This window comes from Chiloscyllium punctatum, chromosome 22 (assembly GCF_047496795.1).
Source record: "Chiloscyllium punctatum isolate Juve2018m chromosome 22, sChiPun1.3, whole genome shotgun sequence".
In the NCBI taxonomy this organism is placed as follows: domain Eukaryota; kingdom Metazoa; phylum Chordata; class Chondrichthyes; order Orectolobiformes; family Hemiscylliidae; genus Chiloscyllium; species Chiloscyllium punctatum.
The window spans coordinates 80706623-80721868 of record NC_092760.1 but is presented as its reverse complement, the minus strand read 5'-3'; the positions used below and the strand labels follow the sequence as shown (position 1 = coordinate 80721868).

The window sequence follows — 15246 nt, the reverse complement described above, 5'->3', positions numbered from 1 at the left end:
ATTAGTGACTGTAAAAGCTGCTCTTTTCTTTTGAGATTTTTTTTCAGTCCTGGAGTTGATTTCGATCATTATCAGCTTTGTTGCTGGATCTTGTCTTGGTAATATGCATATCCTGTTCTATCAGCTTTCAAATAGAAATTAGATGCTGAGAATTCCTGCCATGAAGCAGGTAGCTGGCAATTCCAGCTCACCACTTGCTTCTTCAAATGTCAGCCTCTGACACTTACACCAATGTCTCTGGACATGTTCCCTAGACAGTGGATGCACACCATTGGCCATGGATGCTGGAATCTGACTCACTTCAGCCTCTCCGCACCATCATTGTACATCTCCCATCTAATTATAGAACATTTCTGTCCTTTAATGCTGCACTTTGAAGCTCCCAGCAATTATAAATGGAATGTTGCTGCAAAGATACTTTGCGTGCAGGGAACGATTGAATAAGTGCCTCTCAAAGCTTTTCAGTCGCTTAATGCCTACCTGATTGCTCATAATGCCCTTGCCTTTTAGCACTTTATCCCTTCAACCAGAGCAAAGTGGTGTCCATGTCTCTGTATCTGTGCTAAAAGGCAAATAGAATCAAAAAACCTCTCATGACTGTCAGCAATCATCAATCAAGCAATGAATGTGTTTCTATACAGCACCATGCTACGTCAATCTAACAGTTGCACCGTGAGCCAGCAAGAGTATGTAGAAAACATGTGTTCTTCAAGTAATGTCCCTATCTCAAAGTTTAGGGGTAATAGTCCTCAGTCAAGCCAATGGACACAACCTTCAGTCAGCTTCCAACACAGTAAGTCAAGGCCAACCTCTGACAGGGGCTGAGGCATGCTCATTCAGCCACTTGGGGTAGACTCACCATCTTGACTTGCTTATATCACCATTCCGTCAGTGCCACTGGGTTAAAGTTGTGGAACTCACTCCCTGACAGCATTGTGCATCTACCTACAGTATGTGCACTGTACGAGTTCAAGAAGGTAGCTCAATGCCACCTTCTCAAGCAACTATCAATGGGCAATAAATGCTGTCCCTGCCAGTGACACATATCCCATTTATTGAATGAATAAAAATTATGTTAATCATGCAAGATTCTGAGATCTTGCATTTCCTTGCTCAGAGTAATGCTCCATGAAAACTTGAAAATGACAGCTTTCCAAAAACAAGCTAATTGTCAGCCCACTATGAAGCAGTATGATACTACCTCCAATTCCTACTGTTAATTTTCACCACTTAGGACTCTCAAAGAATTACTACTTTGGGGCGATTATTGTAGAAGCTTTTACCTGTTACATCAGCAGTAAAAGGTCTTAAGGCTATGCCAGACAAACAGGACATTATTCTGGTATCCTTGCTACCATTCCAATTGAGTTTGAAATGAATTCTCCTGCTTCCAATCAAAAGGATTTCCTTACTATTTACACAGTGCTCTTGAACATTTTTTTGAACTTTGAGGTGGTTACTGGCACCTCTTGATGCATTTGAGGTGCTTCCCATGAAAGGCAATTTGACAACTTTAACTTTCCCTTGTGAATCGCAGAAACCTGAGTGATGGGAACAAATCTTTTTATAAAAGATTATAAGGAGCCAAAAATATTGATGCAGAAAAAATATCGATCTCATAAATGAAAAATTAATCCTGAAGTTGTTATCCACTGTTCTTGTTGAAATCCACCCAAGAGGTCAATTCTAATATTGGATCATTAACTAAAATGAGCACATCCTAATTTTGTTCCAAGCCAAGTGGCTATTGCTATACAACTTCAGTGTGCAAATATGTTGATTATATATTCCAACTGGAAAATATATACAAAGTCCCTGCTTAGCATCAGCATTGAGAAATTTTAATTGAGATATTTTGAATACTGACTGTAAATAAGAAAAAAATCATTGTACACACTTGTCATCTTTTAAAATATTAATTTCATGAAATTAACATTTAAGTACTACTTTATTCCATGTTGTTTTGTAAATAGTAGTGAAATAGTTATTACTATTCAAGAGTTCTTTTTTTAATTTCACATATACAACCGTAGCATTAATTTGCTGTCAAACGACACAGGAAGGGAAAAGGAAGAGATTCTAAAAGGAGAATATAGAAAGGTAGGCAAGAATTTAAAAAGGAAGTGCTCAAGGGCAATAATATCTAGATTACTCCTGGTGCTCTGAGCTAGTGAGGGTAGGAATAGGAGGATAGAGCAGATGAATGCACTGCTGAGGAGCTGGTGTAAGGGGAAAGGATCCACATTTTTCGATCATTGGAATCTGTTCTGAGATCAAAGGGACATGTACAAGAAGGATGGATTGCACCTGAATTGAAAGGGGACTAATATACTGCCAGGGAGATTTGCGAGAGCTGTTCAGGAGGATTTAGTAGGGTGGGGGGAGGGGTGGGACACCGGGAGATAGTGAGGAAAAGACCATTGACTTTCTCCTTTTTGCAAACAGTCAGGGACAAAACAGAGAACAAGGTAGGACTGCAAAATTAAACTACACTAATTTCAATTCAAGAGGCCTAAAAGGGAAATCCCTTGAACTCTGGTCATGGTTATGAACATGAGACTGAGATGTCATCGCAATTACAGAAACATGGCTCAGGGAAGGACAAGACTGGTAGCTTAATTTTCAGGATACAAATGCTATAGGAACGATAGAATTGCAGGGAAGAGAGGAGAGGGAATGGCATTTTTGATAAGGGATAGCATTACAACTGTACTTAGGGAGGATATTTCTGGAAATACATCCAGGGAAGTTATTTGGGTGGAACTGAGAAATAAGAAATGGATGGTCACCTTATTGGAATTGTATTATTCACTACCTAATAGTCAGTGGGAAATTGAGAAACCAGTTTGTAAGGAGATTTCAGTTATCTGTAAGAATAATGTGTGGTTATGGTAGGGGATTTTAACTTTCCAAACATAGACTGGGACTGCCATAGTGTTAAGGGTTTAGATGGAGAGGAATTTGTTAAGTGTATACAAGAAAATTTTCTGATTCAGTATGTGGATGTAACTACTTAGAGAAGGTGCGAAACTTGACCTACTTTTGGGAAATGAGGCAGGGCAGGTTACTGAGGTGTCAGTGAGGGAGCACTTTGAGGCCAGTGACCATCATTCTATTAGTTTTAAAATAGTGATGGAAAAGAATAGACCAGATCTAAAAGTTGAAGTTCTAAATGTGATAGCATTAGGCAAGAACTTTCAAAAGCTTTATGGGAGCAGAAGTTTGCAAGTAAAGGGACGGCTGGAAAATGGGAGGCCTTCAGAAATGAGATAACGAGAGTCCAGAGAAAGTATATTACCATTAGGATGAAAGGAAAGGCTGGTAGGTGCAGGGAATGCTGGATGATGAGAAATTGGGGTGTGATTATGAAAAAGAAGGAAGTTTATGTCAGGTGTAGACAGAAGAGATCGAGAAAATCGCTACAAGTGTATAATGGCAGTTGGAGTATACTTGAGGGAGAAATCAGGAAGGCAAAAAGGGGATATTAGATAGCTTTGCCAAAGCTGAGTTAAAGAGAATCCAAAGGGTTTTTACAAATACATTTATGGACAAAAGGGTAACTAGGGCAAGAATACGGCTCCTCAAAGGTCAGCCAGGCAGCCTTTGTGTGGAGCCGCAGCGGGGGGGGGGGGGGGGAAGATTGTAAATAAGTATTTTGCATCAGTGTTTCCTGTGGAGGAGGATATAAAAGATATAGAATGTGGGGAAACAGATGGTGACATCTTGAAAAACGTCCATATTAGAAGAGGAGCTGCTGGATGCCTTGAAATGTATAATGGTGGACAAATCCCCAGGACCTGATCAAGTGCACCCAAGAAATTTGTGGGAAGCTTGGGAAGTGATTGCTGGGCCCCTTGCTGAGATATTTGTATCATAGATGGTCACAGGTGAGGTGCCAAAAGACTGGAGGTTGGCTAATGTGTTACCATTATTTAAGAAAGGTGGTAAGGACATGCCAGGGAACTATTGACCGGTGATCCTGGTAAGCAAGTGGTTGGAGGGAATGCTGAGGGATGGGATTAACACGTATATAGAAAGGCAAGGATTGATTCGGGATAGTCAACATGGCTTTGTGTGTAGGAAATCATGTCTCACAAACTTGATTGAGTTTTTTGAAAAAGTAACAGAGGATTGTTGAGGGCAGAGCGGTGGACATGATCTATATGGACTTCAGTAAGGTGTTCAGCAAGCTTCCCCTTGGGAGACTGGTTAGCAGGGTTAGATCTCATGGAATACAGGGAGAACTAGCCATTTGGATACAGAATTGGCTCGAAGGTAGAAGAGGGTGGTGGTGGAGGGTTGTTTTTCAGACTGGAGGCCTGTGACCAGTGGAGTGCAACAAGGACCAGTGCTGGGTGCAATAGCTTTTGCCATTTTTATCAATAGTTTGAATGTGAGCTTAAGAGGTATAGTTAGTAAGTTTGCAGATGACACCAAAATTAAAAGTGTAGTGGACAGCGAAGGTTACCTCCGATTACAACAGCATCTTGATCAGATGGGCTGAGGAGTGGCAGGATGGAGTTTAATTTAGATAAATGCAAGGAGCTGCATTTTGGAAAGGCAAGTCGGGACAGGACCTATACACTTAATGGTAATTCCTGGGGCATGATGCTGAACTAAGAGACCTTGGAATGCAGGTTCATAGCTCCTTGAAAGTGGACTTGCAGGTAGATAGGATAGTGAAGAACGTGTTTAATGTGCTTTCGTTTATTGGTCAGAACATTTGAGTACAGGGGTTGGGTGGTCATGTTGCGGCTGTACAGGTCATTATTGGAGTGGAGTCCAGAACTAGAGAGCCTAGATTTAGGGTGGGGGGGAAGAGAACTAAAGGGCAACTTTTCCATGCAGAGAGTGGTGTGTATATGACACGACTGTCAGAGTAAGTGGTGGCGGCTGGCACAATTTAAACATTTAAAAGGCATCTGAATGGGTATATGAAAAGGAAGGGCTTAGACTCATATGGGCCTAGTGCTAGCAAATGGGACTAGATTAATTTAGCATGGTTGAGTTGCACCAAAGGGTCTGTTTCCACGCTGTACATCTCTATGACTCTAAGTTGTACTTCAGTTATGCAGGACATTGGTGAAATCATATCTGGAGTGCTGTGTACAGAATTGTTTAAGGTTTGTGTAAAGATTTGTAGCTCGAGTGCCGGTTGTAGTGGTTGTGGGTATGTTCGCAGAGCTGGGAAGTTGATTTGTAGGCGTTTCATCCCCTGCCTAGGTGACATCTTCAGTGCTTTGACACCTTCTGTGAAGCACTATTGTACTGCCTCTTCTGGAATTTATTTGGTTCCGTTTCTGCTGGTTCCAGTTGTTCATTGGAGTGGCCAGTATATTGGGTCAAGGTCAATATGCTTGTTGATGAAGTCTGTGGCTGAGTTCCATGCTTCTAGAAATTTTCTGGCTGTCCCACATTCAGCCATCATATGCAAAGTTAACATGATTTACAGGATTTCATGCAAAGACTGCACGAAACACTATATATGGCAAACAGACAAGCAACCCGCGATCCATATCCATGAACACCAACTCGCCACTAAACGCCACGACCAGCTGTCCCGAGTAGCCATACACACGGCTGATAAGGACCACAAATTTGACTGTGACAACACCGTGATCGTAGGACAAGCCGAACAGGGGATAGCCAGATAATTTCTCGCAGCATGGCACTCATGCAAGGATTTCATCAACAAGCACATTGACCTTGACCCAATATATAGGCCACTACAACAAGCAAACAAAAGCAGCAGAAATGGAACCAAATAAATCCTCGAAGACACAGTACAGCAGCACTTCACAGGAGACTCCAAAGCATCGAAGATGTCACTGAGACAGGGGACGAAACATCTGTAAATCAATTTCGCAGCTCGGCGGACATACCCACAACCACAATAGAAGTTGTTGCCAGACTTGCAGAGAATGTTAATGAATTGGAAGCAGTTCAGTGAGGGTTTACTGGACTAATACCTGGAATAAGTGGATTGCCTGATGAGGAGAGGCTGGACAGGCTAGGGCGATGGCTTCCAAACCTCAGAAGATAATGTAATCGAAGCATATAAAGTCCTAAGGGCAGTTGACAAGATGGATGTCGAAAGGGTATTTCCTCTTGGGAAGACTCGAACTCTGGGTCATAGTTTAAAGATAAAGGATGACTAAGGTTAGTATTGTTCCTTGTGCAGTCACTTCACGGTTCCATGCATGGTAAAAAAATGGTGCTTGCACATCAATCATGACATTGGATTTCAGTCTTCAACCTTGAAGGCTCGAAAGGTGGGAAAGAAATTTTAAAAGGAATACTGATGCAGAAACTTTTTTTTTCTCAGAGTTGACCCTTTGGAATTCCTTTCATCACATGTGGTGGTTATAGAATTGTTAAATATTTCTAAAACAAAGATAAATTTTTGATCACCAAGGAGATGAAAGATTATAGGGGATATGAGGATTGTGTGGTTCAGGTTAAAATCCGGCTTGAGGGGCCAAGTGACTTACTGTCGTATGGAGGTGATGGCCTAATGGTAATGTCACTGGACTGTTAATCGAGTGACCTAGATAATGTTCTGGGGGCCTGCCACAAATTCAATAAATACTTGAAATTAAGGATCTAATGATGACCACGAATCCATTATCTATTGTCGGGAAAAGCTCATCTGGCTCACTAACTTCCTTTGCGGAAGGAAACTACCATCTTTACCTGGTCTGGCCCACAAGTGACTCCAGACCCACAGCAATGTAGTTGACTCTTAACTGCCCTCTGGGCAATTACGGATAGGTAATAAGTGCTGGTCTAGCCAGCAATGCCCTCATCCTGTGAATGAATAAAACAAAAGTCACACTACTTAACCGGGAAGTTACTAAAGTAACTCTTAAGTGACATATGAACGTTAAATTAAAATCTTAATGAAAGGAAATACGCTTCCTCACGTCTATCATCAATGGGCAGTTAACTAAATTCTTAAATTCAAGTTCAGTGAGAATCGGATGTTTGCACTGTTATGATGAAAAGTAAAATGAAGAAGCTTGAAACAATGCAATGTAAAATGTCTCATTCACAAGATTATTTTAATAAAGACATTATATTGCATTACTAGCACAAGATTAAAAGAATTAGAACCAAAATGTCAAAAGAGCATAATAGAATTTGTGTACCATTAGTCCACCAACGTTGTCTTTAAAAAATTGTCAACAAGAAAATTCAGGTTGACTTCTGAATCACTAAAATTTGAAAATGGACAATTGTAACAGTGGGAAAACAGTAAGAAATTGAGCTGTCGTATTCCTTCAATTCTCTTGCAGGTAAGATTATCGACAGTGGCCAAAAACCTGTAACTTCCTTCAGTACTTTGATTGTTTTGAATTTTTTGCTTTTGGTTATGGAGAAGATTAGATATGTCTGCTATGCCAAACCAATGAACGTTTAAGCTAAAAGCTTGCAGGCTCTTGAGTAAGAAACGATATCATAGGTTATTTTCAGATGACTGAATTTTAAGTTGAAAGTAACAGTGAGGTTGTCAGTGCTCACCATTATTACAATGAAAATCAGGAAGCAAATTTAAGCAACTTCTCATGCACAGTTAAGGGCTGAAGTAATTTGCTGTCCATTTTCATAGCCTCTATTTGTACTGTAGGGATTCTATTTGGCCCATCGAGTCTGCACTGACCTCCTGAAGAGGGTACCACTTAGACGCACACCCTATCCCTGTAACCTACTCGTTAATCCACCTAACCTGCACACGACAGGGCAGTTTTTAAGTACATCTAATCAACCTAACCTGCACATCTTTGGACTGTCAGAGGAAATCTGAGTACCCAGTAGAAACCCACATAGACACAGGGAGAGCATGCCAACTGTAAAATAGCAGTGCTAACGACTGCCATGATGCTGTCCACTCTTCCAATGGCTACACCATACCACTAATAGTTTCAACATTGAAACACTTGGTACAGCTTTTCATTGCCATGAACATATCTACTAAACTTGAGATAAAGTTAGTGTCCCTTTTTCTGGTGCAAATTTTTTGATGCATGATGAGTTTAAATGTAGCCAAACTACTTCTCTGGCATTAAATTAAATGCAGTGTCTTTTCTCTTCAACTGTTAATTGTTTTCTTTTTTTTTGTTTCTTTCCTCAATTCTATTTTTCTTTCTCAATTTTGTTTCCTGTACAGTACTTGGCAATAAATTAAATTCTCTAACTTACACTTCCTGATTTAGACTCTTCTATCATTAGCTATTCTGCAATCTGATCAGTTCTGAAAGATCACAATTGTTGATTCTATTGTTGATCTTTTCATCCAGATCTGAGACCAGAAGCCCCATCCCTGCTCTGACTCTCGCAAAGGATTATTGTCTCCCACCTCCCCCAAACAGAATCATGGGAAACAGTAGTTCTCTTGTGCATTCTCTGCAGTAACATCTTGCTGAGTTGCTGTCAGACTGCCTGCTGAGCAGCACCCTTTCCTCATGTGGTATAAATTGGTGCTTCATTTGAAATTAGGCATTCTTGTGCATGCTGTGATGAGTGAAAGATAAAAAGCTTTGGCAATTTTTTTTCTCTCTGAAATATTCCAACACTGTTCTACAAAGTAAAACTTTAATCAGTTTAGGTAAAAGAACTTTTGATTTTTGGATTCGATGACATTTGGTTATGAGCAATGTACACTTGCATAATGACTTTCTCTCAAGTTCAAGAGTGTTGACACAGGTATTGAAAGAAGGAAAGCTTTATTATTGAATTGGGCGTTAAATAAGTTTCATAGGTCAAGAAGGTGACATTGGTTAGACAGAGCTCAGATCTATCCAGCTGAAGGATAACTACCAACGATGAGGCTTACATGCTGGGGCTGTGCCTTGGGTGTAGGCACAAACAGTTGAGAACTTTTGCCATTTATTGCTGCTTATCTGATTAAGAACGTGGTGTTTTTGTAACTTTTTAATACCAATTTCTGTATAAAGATAGCTTGTTTGCAATAATAACAGGAGTAGCCTGAGAGAGCTCTTGGGAGCTACTCTGCTAAACTCTAGTATATTTTAGAACCTTAGCTCAGGCCTTGCTTGTAGGTATCTATGTTATAGTGTAACATTGATGCCATTGGTAAAGAAAGGTAATGATTTAAACTAAACTGTCTGTACGAGTTTATATTCCAGATTACCATCGAGTACAATCTCTGGACGAACCAAGAGAGGCTACAGGTCAAATCCACCAGGGATTCCCTGAGCCGTCTCGAATAGGTACTTTAGCATAGTTAACTGTGAACGCTGCATTTCTGATTTGTGCTTCAGAGGCTTTAAGGTGTGAAGAAGTGAGTCACTGATCAAGTATTTTGTCTGCTTTTGTGGATGTGTGGTTAAACTCTGTTTTCAGGTTTTGGTCAGTGGTATTCAGTGATGCTTTTGTGTTTTCTGCTGTTGATGATCATTGCCTAACTTTTCAATAATCCAAGTTTTGCCTGCCATTTGTTAGTTCATCCTGGATGTTATCCTGAACATAGTCGGCTGGTATGAACTGTTTGGTAAGCATTGCAAATATAGCTGAACTCCAGTATATTTTAGTAGCCTCCTTCCTGGCTTTACCATTGAAAGAAGGTCATTCATGAAGTAACTTAAAATGGCTCAGTCAAGCATGGCTCCTTGAGTAATTTCTGCAGCAATTTTCTTGGGTGACAATGATTGGCCTCCAATAACCTCAAACAATATTTTGATGAGAAGTTTTGCGTAGAGGCGTTGATGGCTCCTTCCATCGCTTTCCTGATGACTTCAAAACAAGCATCTTTGCAATGAGCTAAATCAAAACTTGGCATGTTTTTTCTAGATTGGCCATGAATAAGCTATCTTTCGTATTTTTGCGTATGTTGTCATTCTTCATACCATGCCGCATACACCTGTGCTGTAAAACACAGTATTTCTGTCAGAAGCTTTCCACAACATTTGAGGGTAGTCAACCATGTTGTGCAACACGTCATATTTCTGTAGGTGTATGGCATCCCTAAACAAATCTTATGAATTTAATGAATTAGTTTTTATATTGTAGTCACTGTTATCTGTAACAGAAATTATATCTGATGCTGTTGGTTGGAAACATGAATGTTAATCAAGGAGCTGTGAGAGTCACTGACTTCTCATCAAATAATCTCTTACGATCCTGTAAATTTTCTGCAACATCAGACAGAGACTCTGTGAAGCAAAGAACAGTGCAGCACAGTAACTGGCCCCTTTGCCCACAGGACTGTGCTGACTCATTATGCCTTTTCTCACCTAAAATCATTTTACCTCCATACAGTCCATATCCCTCTGTTCCCCACCAATCTGTGTAAGTCAAGGTGCCTCTTAAATGTTGCTATGGTATCTGCTTCTACAACATCCTCTGGCAGCATATTCCAAGCGGTTACCAGCCTCTGTGTTTTTAAAAGAAAACTTATTTAAAGTTATCCCTTTATCCCATAGTAATTGACATTTCCAGTCTGGGAAAAAGGTTCCGTCTATATGTTCTATCCATAATCCCTCTAGTTTGTAAACCTCAATCAGGTTGTCCCTTAACGTCTGATGTTCCAAGTGAAAATGAATTTGTCTTATTTCTCCTCATAGCTAATACCTTCCATATGAGGCAACATGGTAAACCTTTTCTGTGCCCCCTCCAAAGCCTCCACATTGTTCTGGTGGTGTGGAGACCAGAACTCTATGCAGTATTCCAGATGTGGCCAAACTAAATACTTCATTCTAAATCACTTGCTCAATAAATACGAAGAATGGCAACTTACATTATTTGTCCAAGTTATGTAGTACATTTGAGCCTATACCCTATTATTGAGGGCCAAAAGTTCCATTCACTACCCTGTTTTAACTATTCTCTCTAAAATGCAATTGTTATATCCTTGCCAAGTTGCAGTTGCAGTTCCAGCACATCAAATTTGTTTAAAAAAAAAATTGTTACTGCCTGGTGAACACCAGTTGCATTTTAATCCCATTACAACTACCTATGTCAAAGGAAAAAAATCGATTCCTCTTTAACTCAATACTTCAAATTTAAAGGTACTTTTTAAAGCTCCAGGTTAGTCTCAGACTCTCCCAAGTAATACTTGTTGCTGTTTACTTTGCAGACTTGTCAATTTTAATTTCACCAGGTTCTATAAAGTTCAAAAATTTTGACAAAATATTGACAGATTTAAGCTGCTAATATTTTCATGTGGAATTAGCTGTATTTTCAGCAAAAGGCTATGTTTAATATGAATAGAAATTTTTGTTAAGTGACTTTGTTTTTATCTTCCAGAGGAAAACCCAGCACATTCCCTACAGAAACAGTAAGCTAACACGCCTGTTGAAGGATTCCCTGGGTGGAAATTGCCAGACAATTATGATAGCTGCTGTCAGCCCATCCTCTTTGTCTTATGATGACACATATAACACCCTGAAGTATGCCAATAGAGCAAAATACATCAAATCTTCAGTAGGTTTTTATTTTGTATGTTTAAATATTTATTGGTTGATCTCCAATAGCATAGCACATGATTAAAAGCCACTGTATTCATGTGAAGCTCAATTATGAAAAAGAGAAACCTAGATCAAGATTTTGATACAGTACTGTTTTAAAGTTGCACTTTGTCATTCCTTATATTTTGTCCGTGTGTGTGTGTTTTTTTAAGCTATAAGAACATTTTAAAATGGTTTGAAATGACGTGGGAGTGGAAAATTTACAAGGATGCTGCCAGGACAAGAGAGCTTGAATTATATGGAGGCTGGATAGACACTTGTTTCCCTGGAGCGAGGAAGCTGAGGGGGTGACCTTTTAGAATTTTATAAAATTATGAAGAGCATAGATAAGCTGAATAGCCAAAGTGTTTTTTGCGAGGGTATGGGAATCCAAAATTAGAGGGCATAGGTTTAAAAGGGACCTGAGGGGCAACATGTTCACATGGAGGATGGTGAGTGTATGCAATGCACTCCCAAAGGAAATGGTTGAGGTGGATACAATTATAACATATAAAAGACATTTGGACCAGTTTATTGATAGGAAAACTTTAGAGAGATTTAGGCCAAATGCAGACAAATGGGACTAGTTCAGTTTAGGAAACTTGACTGGCATGGACGACTTGGACCGAAAGGTCTGCTGCCATGATATATTTCTATTGTAGAGGCTGAGGAGCTAGGAAATACAAAACTGGGGAGTTAGAGAACCATCACTGGCAGGAGAATTTAATGTGTGAATGTTTATGGCATTACAAATGCGGCCTATAAAACCATTAGAAATGAAAAGTTGAAACAAAACTACAAAGGAATGCTTTGGAGATGCCAGTGTTGGACTGGGATGTACAATATTAAAAATCACACAACACCAGATTATAGTCCAACAGGTTTAATTGGAAGCACCAGCTTTCGGAGCAGTGCTCCTTCATCAGGTGGTTGTGGACTACCACCTGATGAAGGAGCGACACTCCGAAAGCTAGTCCAACACCGGCATCTCCAAATCATGACTACTATCGACACCACTAACTGCCGTCTTAAGTGGAGAGGATCTCCAAGAAGATCATACGTATCGACACAGACATCAAGTTGCTACAGAAATGCAGGCAAGCAGGAAAGATCCCAAAAGGATTACGGATCATGAACCCACTCTAGTCAACCTGCAACACAGACTACGCAGAGAGACTTTGCCACCGCACCTCTCGCAAACTCTTCAGTCATCTCGTGCACCAACTCTACAGCAGGTGCCACAACCTTGAAATTCAGATGGAGTCCACACTCTCATCCTGCGCTCAGGATACAGCAGGACAATTACATGACATTGCCAAACAGACAAGGCGACAAAACTACACCACTTACATGCACACCAAAAACAAATAACTGGAGAAACTTGGAATTCTCACCAGTAATAGCAAAGCCCACCCTGGCACCACAGTAAATAACATTATCACTGCAGGGAAGTCTATTATCAACTTATCAGACCACACCCTTCAACCAGAAGAGATTGAAGTCCTGGGCAAGGGTCGCAACTTCTGCCCCACCACCAAATTGGTTCTTGCAGTAGACACTGAGGAGTTCATCAGACGAATGAGACTCCGGGAATTCTTTCAAGGTGCCAGCGGTGATCCCAATGAACCCACTGATGAACTGGAACAGTCATCACCGGGATCTGTAGAGGAGCGACCGAAGGAGGTGTCAACTTGGACCCCACCGGAGGGCCGCTGCCCTGGGCTTGGCATGTATGCTCAAACCGTCAGGAAATATATAAATTAATATATTCATCATGAATATATATATTCATCAGCCGTACCCACAAGGTAGTGCAAAATATCACCCATTCACAACGCAACGCCATCCAGGCTCTCAAAACCAGTCACGACATTGGCTCCTCCTTTATCTGCTGGTTTGATGACATTGTCATTCAGAATAGAACAGACTACTGCAAGGAAGTATACCGACAACTGAACAACCAGGAACACTACAAGCAACTACTGGCTGATCTGACCCAAGAACACACCCGTGAATTAAACACCTTGATCAGGACTTTGGAAGCACAACCACCTGATGAAGGAGCGGCGCTCCAAAAGCTAGTGCTTTCAATTAAATCTGTTGGACTATAACCTAGTGTTCTTTGATTTTTAACAAAGGAATGTGTATTTTTGCTGTAAGATAGGTCCAAATAAATTTGGCTGTCGACTATCTTGTTTGGATTTTATTGGTATAATTTCAATCTTTTCATATGTTTGATTCATGTGTATGTGCACTATGCTGTGTATTTTGCCACATTAAATTAAAATACTTATAATTCCACTTAACTTTTTAAAATTTAATACAAAAATTTATTGTAATTTAGTTAAGCATGCTGTGTAAGTGAAATGCAAGACTTTACCTTGTGTATTCCTATGAATCATTTTCAATCTGGTCATAATTGAAGGTGTACCGTACTATTTTATATGTCGTAGGGATGTAAAACCAAGCAGAAGATTCTCAGATTCCAGGACTGCCATCTTTCTTTGTCTCTGCAGACATTGCTAACTAGAAATTGTCATTTGTAAAATATGAACAAATTTTTTTATATCTGATATTTTACATGGCATAAGTTTTGTATTAATTTGTTTTGTTGTAATTATCCTACTTTCTTGTCACTTCTGCAGGTAAAGAGTAATATTTTGAATCTGAATAACCATGTGGGAAAATATGCAAAGATTTGTGAGGAGCAAAGGAAAGAGGTAAATAGTCACTATGTTAGAACAACAAACATTTGTCTACCACTATAGCAAAACACTCGTCAAAATATGTTTTATGGAGATAAAATATATTTTTATAATACTGGAAAACTTGTTTACTTCACTATGTTTCAGTTAAAGAGGGCTTTGGAGAAGTCAAGTCCTAAGTCAACAAAGGTATGGACAGCTTATTCAAAATGATAATTTAGTTCAGGAACTCAGATCTGTCTTGCTTTTTCTATTCCACAGATTATGGAGCTCAAAGAGAAGTTGAAAGCTTATGAGAGTGAAAAGATGTTGTTTCTTAACCATGGAAGAAACGTTAATTTTGTTCCAAATTCAAAGGAAAATGAAATAATAAGGTAAATCCTAAAAACTGATTTTTTTTTTGTTTCAGAACCAAAGGCACATTTTTTTGGAGAAATTGCTTTTTTTTTAACTCTTCGTGCAGAATAGTGGAATAATATTTTATTTGCAGAAGTGATACATGATTTATGTTGCTGTAAGGTGCTTAATTATTGGTTGACAGACTTCTTCTCCATGTCCTTTTTGTCTTTGATCTTTTTGTCCCTGTACAGCTGTAACAGTTAAAATCAATGGCTTCAGAGTTTGTTTAGCTATCAAATTCAATGTTAAAATAATAATGGCTGTCTTTTCTACTGTGAAAGCTTGTTTTATCTTGCTATTATATCAATAGTTTGTATTTTCAAAATTATATTGTTTATACTTGAGTTAAAATTTAACAAATGTGTTGAATTAGATTTCAGTTATGTCAAGAATAGCCAATGAAACTGAATAAGACAGGTAAAGATGATATACCATGGGGCATTATGCTTGTCATCAGAATAATGTTCATCTGACCTCTCCTCACTCATTAATAACTTGTTCATTAGTTAAAGGAATAATTGCTGCATGGGCATGCCTATTTTCTGTGAACAGAGAATAAGCCAATCTCCACCCCCAAGATCTCACCCTGGCTTTCAGAATAAACTCCCAGGGGAGAGTGCAAGCCATATGTCTTGTGACCCTGTAATACCCAGGCTCAAAGAGGTTCCAGAAATTAG

The 15246-nt window shown here is 39.5% G+C and overlaps 1 protein-coding gene across 3 annotated transcripts in view; it reads left to right on the top strand.

Annotated features, from left to right (window-relative positions):
* Positions 1-15246, top strand: part of kif18a (kinesin family member 18A) — a 103049-nt gene that overhangs the window by 27344 nt on the left and 60459 nt on the right. For all 3 annotated transcript variants that reach the window (XM_072592715.1, XM_072592716.1, XM_072592717.1), the window contains exons 7-9: positions 11266-11442; positions 14111-14185; positions 14432-14544. In XM_072592715.1, the coding sequence (XP_072448816.1) occupies positions 11266-11442; positions 14111-14185; positions 14432-14544 (365 nt within the window). The remainder of the gene's footprint in view (positions 1-11265; positions 11443-14110; positions 14186-14431; positions 14545-15246) is intronic.